Source organism: Gracilinanus agilis, chromosome 2, assembly GCF_016433145.1.
Source record: "Gracilinanus agilis isolate LMUSP501 chromosome 2, AgileGrace, whole genome shotgun sequence".
Taxonomy (NCBI): Eukaryota; Metazoa; Chordata; class Mammalia; order Didelphimorphia; family Didelphidae; genus Gracilinanus; species Gracilinanus agilis.
The window spans coordinates 671,755,885-671,768,364 of NC_058131.1; the positions used below are offsets into that span (position 1 = coordinate 671,755,885).

Here is a 12,480-nt window from a genome sequence, read left to right on the forward strand (position 1 = left end):
ATGTGTATAAGAGACAGAGAGAGAGAGAGAGAGAGAGAGAGAGAGAGAGAGAGAGAGAGAGAGATGATTTGATGAGTGGACTGAATAGGGGAAAGACTTGGGGCAGGGAGAACCACCAGAAGATATTGTAATAACCCAGGTATGAGTCAATGAGGGCTTCCATCAGGGTAGTCATTGTATGAGTGGAGAGAAGGGGACAAGAAACACAAGATGTGAAGTCAGAAATGAAACTTGGCCACAGATGGGCGATAGATGACATTGGAATTGTGAGTTTAAGTGGTGAGGTGGATGGTGGTGATCATGACAGTAATAGGGAAGTTTAGGAAAGGGAAGGTTTTGGCGAGGAAAATGTATATGTTTTGGTTAGGAAATGTTGAGTTTGAGACTGTCTATGGGACATCTGCTGTGCACTTGGGAATTCTGAGCAGCCTTGAGAGCAACAGTTCTATTATAGGCAACTGAGTTTGACTCTCATTTGCAGAGAAGAAAGAGACCAACCTTCCCTGGCAGAGGAAATTTGCTCATTTGAGAGGCTTATGTCCCTGAAAGCTCAGGTCTAGTCCCTTTTCCTGTCTCCTGGTCTTACAGGAAGATGCATAGCCAAGGTGAGTCTGAGACCAGGTCTCAGATCCGTGCACCCTTTTCGGCTTTCTGTTTCTATCATTGAACACAAATGACCGAACACTGAGGATGAGGCATGGACTTTTGAGGCTGGTGGCCACTCTGGCACTGGAGGATTCTGGGTGCCCTCAGAATATGTCAATTGCCCTGTGGGAGGTGTTCTCCCCAACTGCTATTTCTTGGAAGACTTGACCACTGGCTGGAAAATGAGCCATGCATGATGCAAGGCTGACCAGCAGATCTGAGGTGGAAGTAAAATGCCTGTTCAGTAGCTCCAATAAAGTATTTCAAATTTTAATATTTTACGTATCAACCTCCTGGAAGAGTATAATAGGATTGACGGGCTATTGAATCCTGCTTCAAGTATCTGCATCATATTTCAAAGTATTTGTTAATGTCCCAAATTTAGAAGTCTTTAGAGTTGAAAGCATTTCTTTGTGGAAGAGAAAGAAGAGCGCTCAGCTACTCCTCATCTTTTCTGAACACCGAATACCTTTTAGAAGGGAATCTCTTAATCCCTTAGAAATTAGTCAAACATAAGCTTTTATGGGTGTCAAAGTAAGAGTGTCAGACCTGAAGTCAGGAAGACTTGAATTCAAATCCAGTCTCACACACTTACTAGCAAGTTCCTTAATCCTGTTTACCTCAGCTTCCTCATCTGTAAAATGAGTTGGAGAAGGAAATGATGAATCACTCTAGTAACTGCCAAGAAAGACCTAAATGGGGTCATAAAGAGTCAGATATGACTAAAAATGACCAAATAACAAACTTTTAAGCTATTTTCCCTGTGGCTCTGAGATGGAGAATGTGACAAGAGCCTGGCTCCTCTCTTTTACAGCTTGAGTCCTTCCAGGACTGAACCTGGTCTGTGTGAATGCAGAGATGGGGCACTTTCCTGCAGAAGGCCTCTTTTCCTCCTCTTACCTACCGACATGCTGGCTGTTCTAGCCAAATCTATTTTCTTGATGTTTCTTGAACTTGTAATTTTATCTTGTTGCTTCTTCCCATGCCTGGAATGTTCCCCTGCCCAATTTCCACATCTTAGAATACTTAGGTTATTTTAAGGCTTAGCTTGGCTTTAGATTCTCCTGATCTTCCAGTATGCCCGTACACTCCCACCTCAAATTATCTCGTATTTGCTTAACTGTTTGCTTACTGCATTATCTGGTAAGTAGATTTAAGCTCTTTGAGAGTTGGGATTATTTTTCATTTCTGTCTTTCAATACTTAGTGCCTAACACAGTTCTTTGTTGAACTCAATTAAAGATGGAAACAATATAGATATCACACATTTAACTCTGAAAGGGTTCAACTCCCTCATTTTATGAAGAAACCAAAGTCCAGAGAGAGAAGAGTTGCCCAAAGTCCCACAGTGAGCATCAAGAAGTGGGACTCAAATTCAGGTCCTTGAACCCCAACTCTGGTGCTCTTTCCATCACCTCATAACATGTCCCATTTATGCCACATCACTAGACATTGTGTTAGCAAGGGTTTTGTGGTCTGCTTGGGCTTTCTTCATTTTGCTGTGTCCTGATATCCAGCGATGTAAAGGACTCGTAAATATACTGCTAAGATCTTATTATTGAAAAGGAGGAGGGCATACGTAGAAACAGAAAACTAGGGAGAAAGGAAGGGAGACAGAGCATGTGGTGGGAAGAGTCTGGGTGGCTTTGGTGGTGTGTACCTATAATTCCTGCTCTTGCTAAGGCCAAGGTTGATGGATCCCTTGAGTTTTGCCAGGTAGTCAAATGAAAGAAATTGTTTTGGAACATGATTGCACAAGGATCTAGGACACAACTTCGGACATAACTTTAGGTCTTCAGATTACAAATCCATTATTATTTCTTGTATCCCTTTCACTGTGTTGAGATGAATCCTTTCCCTGAAAGAGCTTTTTAGTGGCTATTTAGCTATTCTATAGTTAGGAGAATAAGTAGGACCCAGAAATCAGAGTCTTGGAGGAAAGTCGAGGGCAGGAGTAAAGTTTCAGGAGGAGTTGTGACACCTGTATTTCAGTAGATTAGGACATAGGAGATAGGATGCTGGGCCTCTGGGCAGAAATATTTGGGTTCAGGAGAATTTTTAAGGAGATGACAATGTTGTGAGGACAACCAACTCTGAAAAACTTAACTTTGATCCATGCAATGCCCAACTACAGTTCCAAAGGACTTGGGATGAAACATGTTACCCATCTCCTGACAAAGAAGCAATGGACTCCAGATTAAAGCACATACTCTTTTTCCTTCTTCCTATTTCTTTGGGACATGATTAATGTTGGAATTTTTTTGCATGACTATACATATTTATGGTGGGCTTTTCCTCCCTTCTCAGTGAGTGTAGTAGAGGGAGAAGGGAGGGAGAGAATTTGGAACTAAAAATAAAATTTTAAAAGCAATATTTGGGTTCGAATTTTGCCTCTAATATTAGTTCCGCAGCTCACTGGCAAGCAACTTAAATTCTCTAATGTCATTTTCCTCATCTGTCAAATGAGTATGTAATACCCCAACTTTGGCAGCTTCAAGGCTTTAGTGAGACAAAGCTCTCTGGACATGCCAATTATCATTAGGCTTGTGCTGTGGGCTAGGCTGCCATAGTTTGTGGTGGGTTTTCCCTCATTTCCTGCAGAGCCAGTATGACCGCTTTTCAAATAAGAGAGGATAAATAAAATGCTTTGCAAATATGAATGCACTGTGTAGACCTCATTTGTTTTTCTGATGCTGCTAATAGATTCTTACACAGGTTTGGGCTGGATTGGATGGCCCTTGTGACTCCCTTGATAACCGAGGTTCTGGGATTTTACGGCTCTAGCACACAGCCTGCCTTGGTGATTTCTGTAAATCTGTCTGAGTGCTTCATGTGTGCTCGCTGGGAGGCAGAGGATGTGTGCTGGAGATAAACATGGACTTGTTGGGGCACCGATTGTTGTGTGTCAAGGACTTCAACCCTGATAACTCATTTCTGTAAACAAATAATCCCAGGATGTTAGAATCTGAGACTCTGCGTGCTGAATATGTTGAAGGGGAAGATATGGGAGGGTCAGACACTGAGATACGGGGCTTAAAATACTTCAATTCATTAGAGGATTCTTTTAGGGGCAGGTTTTTATAACACTTATAGCCTTTCCAGTAATAAGAAATTTTATTTCTATCTCCTCGTTTCCTTTGCACAAATGGTATCCCCCACCCCACTCCATGTCTCATTCCATAGCTCTGCTTTATGAAATCCCTAGCTTTTGTCTAGCCCAGTTAGATTCTAACTCTTGTTCAAGGCTTTTGCTGAGAATCCTTGGTTTTTAACATTTGTTCTTTTTGAAAATACCTTGTATTACTTTGTACTGATTTACAAATGTCCCTGGATCAGTTTTCTCCTCCTCCTCCTCTAACAATTCTCTTTTACTGGGCGATGCTAATACACACAGGTGTTCTTTCAAAACCTAAACTCCTAATTTCTGAGCCTCCTCCGACTCCATGACCTACTTGTCCTTCACTGCACTTCAGCCGCCCAGAACTAGGGGATCACACTGGATTTCACCACTGCCCAAATGTATTTCTATTTCCTAATGAGAAATTCTCCTCCAAAACCTATTCTCTGCTCTCTTGGGGTCCTTCAATCCCTCTACCAATCAGTACCTTCCTCAGGCCATTATCTTAATCTGCCTTTATTTCCCTCCCTCTCCAAAACTAGCCTTCAGCAGACAGTCTCCCATGCTGTTCTACAAGCAGGGAAACAGTAGTGTTAATCATTCTGGTTCTGGAATTACTACCCATTATGATTTGGATGCCTTCCTGATTGGATAGTCAAGGTGTCCCCAGATTTGGAGGAGAGAGGGAGAAGGGAGAAGAGAAGGAAATATTCCTCCTGTTAACCCATATGGATATTAGCCATTTCAAGTCATTCGCACAGTGACCCCTTTATTTCAAGTGTGAATCCCTCCTTGTCTAGATTATTCCAACGGCCTCCTCTCTGCCTCACACACCTCACCGCTTGCTTTGGGGAGGCTACAAATATTCTATGAAGCCTTAAGAGTAATGATTTTATGACAGTGCATACTTGGCTAAATTCCTGGAACCCCTGGGGATGATCTGGGTGATAAAAGTCTGTGGATAGATATCCTAGCATGGGAGGTTGTAGGCATCAATGATTCTTTGTAGGTGATGTGGGCAATCAGCCTCTGTGTTTCTGGAAAACAAAGATAATACTGGCCATGTTAGCAGTTTAGGAAGAATCCATAGATTTACACTTTAAGGCTTTATAGGGGCAAAAATTTAATTTGAGAATATATAAAAACCACTTTTAGAAGGATAAAGCACTCCACAGTTAGTCTAGGAAGAATAGACTTTGTGTCCCCTCAAGGAAAATAAGTTTCTTTTAAAAGGATGAACCACTTCAATTCAAAAACTGAATAGATATTTATTGTTCCAGAAGGTACATTGCTCTTTTATACATATTTCATAAATGATACAGGATTTTACACATGTTCAGTATTTTGCCATCTGTGTAAAGGCTTTTCTCCATATCTCTTTCCCTTTTCCCCACTTCTCCCCGCCCCACCCCAAAAAGGATTTGCCCACTGCATTGTGCTGCCTGCACACAAACAGAATAAAACACTTTTAAAAAGTAATTCACACAACTTTAAAAAAAACCCAAACAAACAAAATTTGAGGAAGGCAAGAAGAGAGCAGGAAAAGAAAGGAAAATGGGAATTGGAAAGGGCAAACATGCATCCATTCATTCCAACATGCCCCTGTTGGAACACAAAAAAAGGTTTGTGGCGGCAGCAATGGCGGCAGTGGCAATCCCAGCCCCGTGTCACCATCTGCAAGGCACCTGGAGTCTGGGTCACATCATCATCTTAATATGCTTCTTGTTCACACAAAATACTCCCTAAAGAGAGAGAAGACAAAAAGGAGCCCCTTGCCAAAATGAGAAATGAATCCCATGAGGGAAGAAACCCAATCAGCTGTATGCTAAGCTCATATCCTCCTTTCCATCCCATTTCTAGGCTAGTTAGAAACAGGATGTCAGAGACAGCGATTCCTGTGACACGTAGAATGCAGATATCACATGGGAACGGGGTAGGAAAACGTTTTTGAAGAGGGCAGGGGATTTAGTTAATTCATCTCTCAATTAAAAAATAGTGTAGAGAAAATAGTAATATATAAAGAATAGGCAAAAGGGGACAGGGGTCATGGAAATGTATTCTCCACTTGGGACAAAGTCCAGCCCTTGTGCTCCACAGACCTCATTTTACACTCACTAAAGACGAGGGCTAATCAAAGTGGAAATTTGAGTCCTTAAAGAGTGGAGACTCAGCCTTCAACAAAGCCTCCAGACAAGACAGTGCCAACAGATAGTCTCCCGTGCTGTTCCACAAGCAGAGGAACAGTAGTGTAATCATTCTGGTTCTGGAATTGCTACCCATCATGATTGTGAGCCAACTTTGTAAACCTTGTACCTTCCTGACTGGGTAATCCAGGTGTCCCCAGATTCGGAGGAGAGAGGGAGAAGGGAGAATGGAGGGGAGGGAGAGAAGAGAGAAGGAAATCTTCCTCCCATTAAAGATTGATTATTAGAAAAACTCATGCAGTGTTGCCATTGATTTCTTGAAGTAGATCCAGTGCACTGGGATAGGTCAGAATTTATGAAAGTACAAGGGAATAATTCCAAGTGTCAATTATCAAACAATCAGATGTTTTCACTGCTTATTTGGATAAAATGGTTTCAATCTAACAAACAGGTATATAGGAGTCAGCGAGAGGGGTGAACAAGGGAAAAAAACTCCTGGTTTTCAATGGAAAAATCATTTTGCTGAAGCAAAAACCATGACAATGGTGGCTCAGACTTTCAAACCATTTATCTTAGGGGTTTGCTGTTCCGGTGCAGTTGGTTAATTACTAATTTTTTTTTAAATTAAAGAGAAGTTAAATTAAAAAATCAGATCTGAATGGGGTGCTGGTGCATTGTAGTTCTGCTGCTCTTGCAAAGATGCAAGAAGCACCCCCAATATCACATAATCTTTGACTCTCTCAACCAGAGAATTACATCATTTTCATTCAGAAACTGAGTTGTTTGATTAAGACAATATTCACCAAGCCCTTTGAGACTTATATTCCACAATGCCTGATCTTCAGATTTTAACATTCTTTCTATCCAAGATCCTTTTTGTTTATTAATTAAAGGTAAAAACCCTCCACCCCCACAAACCTCCTGGCTTTCACCTGCAATGCTTTAATTAAAAAGGCAAGAGTTATAAACAGGTATTCTTCCTGCCAGGGTTCAGAGTTCCTTAAATTTATCACCAATTTGTCGGACGGGCAGATGTATTTGCAGTGGGTCTCTCAGCCTCTTAAGATCCAATTCTGCCTAAAAGAGGAGGGGAAAAAGGTGAGAAATTTCACTTTCCAAAGCCCATAATGGTATTATTATTTAATGAAAAAAGGAAAATCACAATGAAGTCACAAAAAAATCTCTCAGGAAAAGAGGAAACTTTTGGTATAGGAATTGCTATCAGTCACCCAAAGAGTAAGATTGGTAATCCAACAAGGGGCTCCAATAGAAAACTTTTCTGTTATGGAGCCTAAAATTTAGTTGCTTATTCAACTGTTGCATAAGTAATTCACAGACCAAAAATCAAGGTGAATCTCACTTAGCCTGAGATGATGGGCCAAAGACAAAAGGACTTGAAAGAAATCTTCTCGGTGAAGAAAAAACAAAACTATATGTTCCAATGTTTAAACGCTCGAACAAAATCAGAAAAGGATGGGAGAAAAGTTGTTCACCAAATCCCAGAACACTAGAATTCCTTCAAAGGAGACAAATTTGGACCAAAGGGGAAAAAAAAGACAGGAAAAAAAACCCTGTTGTACATAAAGGGACCTTAGTTCATCCAGATGTGGTTGGCTGAAAATACACTCAAGTTCTAGAAGGTTTTTAGAAAAGTTATAATCTACCCAAAAGGAGTTCATTAAGTGATTCTAGGAATGTCCTGAAGACAGCTTTAACCTTGCAATGTTGGCATTATGGAGGGCAGTCATGGCCTTGTACAACATATTCTTTGGTGCTGCTGTAGGAACCATAATGCTGAGCTTGGTGAACCCGGGGGCCTGAGCAATTTGCTAAGTTTGTGTTTAGAATGCATCTTTTTAGTTCAATAATCTATGGCCTGTGCAATAATTTCTAGTGGCTACTATCTTGCTCCTTGGCCTTAGTTTCATGTCTTCTTGGCATCACACATTTCAGGTGGGGGATCTGGGTCACTTCTTATAGACAGACAGAAAATAATCAAGCACAGTAAATTTAAAATGATAGTTTTAATTAAACAGTAAAGGGAATCCCTGGGGGAATAACTGGCTTCTCAAAGTTTTTTTTTCCCTTTGGCACCCTGCACAAAGAAGGTTGATTTGAATGCCTTGGTTTATGTGGCAAAAATAATTTCCAAAAATGAATACTGTGATGCTGTTAATAGAGAGAATGGCGTCTACTGTCCCTTGATTTAGGTACATTAGATTTTGGCCTACTACCTGGTTTCTTAGTTCTGTGTTATCAATCACTGCCCACATAAGAAAAAACTATCTCCAACCCTCCACCTCATCCCTTTCTCTTTAACCCTATCCCAGCCATGATCCTACCCCTTCCACTGGGATCTCTGGGATTCTTGTTCCACAGAAACACATTTCCCTTTACTTGGGTTTCCTCTATCGGTTCTTGTCGAGATCTGGTTCCCAACAATGTGACATCCTGGCCCTTCTCTTCATTTAATTCTACATTTACCCACCCACAATACACAAACTGGACCTAGAAGGGGAACTGGCATATCCTTGCTCCCCAATGATATTGTCAAATTCTACCTTAACAGCTATTTGATCCTCAGCAACTTCTCCTCCTTTGAAGTTTAGAGTATTGGTATTTCCCACCCAATCCAGAAAACAATGGCTCTCATACAGCAGTTTCACAGTCATTTTCTTTCAGCACCTGCCTCGCCATCTTTCTTTCCTTAATGCCCACCTATAACTAGGAGACTTCGATGTCAATTCTGATGTACCCCCAAACTCTATAACCTCCCAATTCCTCAGTCTCCTTAAAACCTGTGACTTTTTCCTTCATTCCACCTTAGCCTACATAGCCACAATGGATCTCCCCATTACCCAGAAATTCCCTTAACAAAACTCTGACACTCCTCTACTGACCACAATCTCCTATCAGTCCATCTCTTCCATTCTTGATCCTCAAGTACTCCAATTCCTCCACTCTCCTCCCTTTCTCAGCCTCCTTAAAAAAGCTCTCCATGCTTACTGCTTAGATTTCCTCTTCTCTCACTTTTCAACCCTTTGCAAACAGATCTTATCTCTCAACTGAAAATGCTCTTTTCAAAGCTTCTCCATGATCTTCCAGTAGCCAAATAGGATGGATCTTTCTTTCGGTCCTCCTTTTTCTTTATCCAGATACTTCATTTGACGCTGCTGACCACCCTCCTCGTTGGGCTTTTGGGACCCTACTCATTCCTAGTTCTCTCACGTGGTTCATCCCATCTTAAATCTCTGCTAGCTCGGCATCTAAACTATGCTCACTGACTGTGGATATTCCCCAAGGCTCCGTCTTAGGCACTTTACTCTCTTTTCTCCCTGTTTCTTCTTAGTGACCACATCAGCTCTCATGGGTTTAATTATTATCTCTATGCAGCTGACTCATAGTCTATATCCCCAGCCCTTGTGCTTCACTTGTGTTAATCCACCATCTACTGGACATTTCAAAGTCGATGTCCTGGAGGCATCTTAAACTCAATATGTTCAAAATAAACCCAATTATGTGTCTCCTCTGTCGAAGGCACCCCCAACCTCGGAGTCTCTCTAGGGTGTTCATGTCAGCCTCATCCCGGACACCTCATTTTCCTTCACCCCCAATATCCAATCAGTCACCAAACTGTGCTGTTTCGGTTCACAATACGTCTCAAATCAGACTCGTCCCCTCTCTTCATGGAGCTGTTGCCCGAGTTAAGGCTCTCATCTTCCCTGGTCTAGATTACCAAAGTGGCCACATAAATGGCATCCCTGCCTTAAGCCTTTCTCCACTTCCGTCCATCCTCCACACTGTTGCTGGTTAGCTTTGAAAGCCTTTGACAACATTTCTGTTCCTGAAGCTTGCAAGTCACTCTCTGCACTTCTACCAGAGATAATTTCTCTTATGTTTCTTCCTTCTCCAGGAAGCCTTTGCTGGTCCCTCTCAAACGACCCCATATTTACTCTGTATTGATCTTCTTTATGCCGATTCTCTCCATACTTACGTATGTCCTTGCTCTGTCTCCTGTTATAATGTAAATTCCTCGAGAGTAGGGACTGTTGGTTTCATTTACTGTGTTTAAATCTTTAGGGTATAGAATTGTATCCTATATACAGCAGGCACTTAGTACATGCTTGTTGATGAATTGTAGGAAAGATTCTTTTTTGGTGGGAAATTAACCACTTTCTGGTGGCTATGGAGAATACTTTTTTTTTGAGTATAGGTCAAGATTAGCATTTACTCATTTTCATTTTCGCAAAACTTTCTATTACCTGAGCAATTGCATCCTTGAGTTGATTGTATTTCTCTAGATCAAAACGCGTCTTTTTGGCTCCTTTATGGAAAAATAATAGGTATTGTCTGTCTCTGGCCTCTGGGTAAACATATTCCTATAAAAATAAGGAAGGAATTGCATTATTATTTTTTTCTGTTATTTGTTTATTTTAAAAATATTTTTCTATGTTTACATGATTCATTTTCTTCCCCCACCCCCCCGCCCAGAGCCAACAAGCAAGGAATTGTATTATTAACACCTCACCGAGTCTTGTACAAAGTAGGTGCCCTATAATTGTTTTACTTATTTGATTTTAATGTATAATCATATGTGTGAAATTTTACACATTTATTCCATATTGCATATGGAATTTAGGTAAAAATACCTGCCCACAGGGTGCAGAATACTTTAAAGATTCTAAACATTTATTGATGATGATAGAATACTGGGGAAGTGGTGAGAGAACTGCTGGAGAAGGTACACTAGTAACATTATTAGGACTTCAGGATTTTGTGCCACAGTCTGAAAGGTCTCTCCTTCCATTCTCTACAATTCTCCTGCCTTCCTGCTCTGGATCTAGGTCTCAGCGAAACTAGGTAAATGGTTACTGCCCGTGAAGATGCCAGCCCACCCAGTTCTGAATGATTTCACTTCTTGGGGCAATTCCACTTTTCTTCATTCGGCCTCAATTCCCCCACTTTAAGGATGGCCTGCTATTGAAGATCGATACTCCCAGTGTGTGAGGATTTCTTTATTTTTATGCTTTCAAGGAACTTATAGTCTCATGAAACATCTGTGGAACACAGATTCAGGAAATGCTGAAGACGCATTAATGAGCACCAAAATTGAGAAGTAAACTGATGTTGCTGAAATAATGTATTTTCACTTTAGGGGTATCATTTCATTCAATACAAGTTGGGTACGGAGCTTCCAAGAAACACAATACAGTGATAAAAAACGCTTTAAAGCAGTAAATGAGTATTCTCTTTGGCAAGCAGTAATGATAACTTATTCTCATTTGGTTTTCCCAGGTGAGAGCAAGTACCTGTCTTATGGGTAGTTTTGTGATTTGCCACACGAGGGCAGCAAAGCTATCATTCCTGGACTGCACAAAGGCTTTTCGAGTTACCGTTATACAGGAATTTTGGTGTTAGAAAAGTCATTGGTCTAAGCCCTAGAAAAATGAAAAAACAAAAACTGAGGCCTGGAGAAATGAACTTGCTTGCGGTCACAAAAAGAGATTAGAAATCCTCTCATTTGATAAAGAGGATGTCTGACCAAAGGGAAGGCCCTTTGTTCAATTCAATGCATGGATTCGTATGAAGGACACAGAAATGCTTATGAAATAAGGGTTCTATTTAAGCAGCAATTACTTTTTTCCCAAGTCTTTAAATTCTATTAAAAAGATCATGGACTTTGGTAAGAAAAGCGAGGCTGGTAGACACATTAACTATGTATAATAGAAATATTTTATAGGTTAGAAGGCAAATAAAAGGAAATTTAATTTTTTTGTTGATTCTTTAATGTCTTCCTTAGATTCCTTCTATTAAACACAGTGAGCACAGATATGCTGTGAGGGAAGGGTCTGGAAGTTTTAGAATAAGATTTGCTCATTATGAATTTGGTTAACCAACTGGCAGCATGTAAAATATGTGGCAAGAGGAATATTTTGTTATTAGGGGTGAGCCGCATTGGGCAGCATCAAGCAGAAGCTATAGTTCGTCCTATGTCCAAGGCACACAAATTGTGAGATGAAGGCATGGTCTGCCCTTGCCCTCAGGAAACCAACCATCTATTAAGGAGAAGAAAATATACTTGGTAAACTTCTAGAAGGCAGGGATAGGGCAATCAGCTTCTGATTTTCTCCAGGGCTTAGCACACAGCAGGCACTTAATGACTATTTCTCGGATGAGCGAGTAAATGTGTGAACGTGCTTTATTGCTCCAGCAAGACTGTAAACTCTTGGAGGGCAGTGATGGTGCTTTGCTTGTGTTCAAAACCCTCCCAAAGGCTGGTCTTGCACACAGTATGCAAAAGATGTTTGTGAATGAGAGGTGTTTAGTTACAAACTCATACTAGCAAAAGGGAGACCCTCTCCCCTTAATTATTATTATTATAAGCAAAGACAACTGTGGGGAGATTACTAGAAGATCCAGGACTACTAAAAGATGCTAAAATACCAAGATTAAGAAACATGGTGCTGTATGATTGAGAGACAATATTAACTGAATCAGAATTTTCGAAGGGGATAAGAATCAGACATTACTTAGGGACCATAACACACAGTAATAAGAAGAATTCCCCTCACTT

At 40.7% G+C, this 12,480-nt stretch overlaps 1 protein-coding gene across 1 annotated transcript in view; it reads right to left on the bottom strand.

Annotated features, from left to right (window-relative positions):
• Positions 1-5,005: 5,005 nt before the first annotated feature.
• The window catches only part of MCU (mitochondrial calcium uniporter), a 182,748-nt gene continuing 175,273 nt past the window's right edge, over positions 5,006-12,480 (bottom strand). The window contains exons 7-8 of the mRNA XM_044659087.1: positions 10,169-10,285; positions 5,006-6,983 (exon numbers count right to left, since the gene is read on the bottom strand). Of these exons, the coding sequence (XP_044515022.1) occupies positions 6,897-6,983; positions 10,169-10,285 (204 nt within the window). The 3' untranslated portion in view covers positions 5,006-6,896. The remainder of the gene's footprint in view (positions 6,984-10,168; positions 10,286-12,480) is intronic.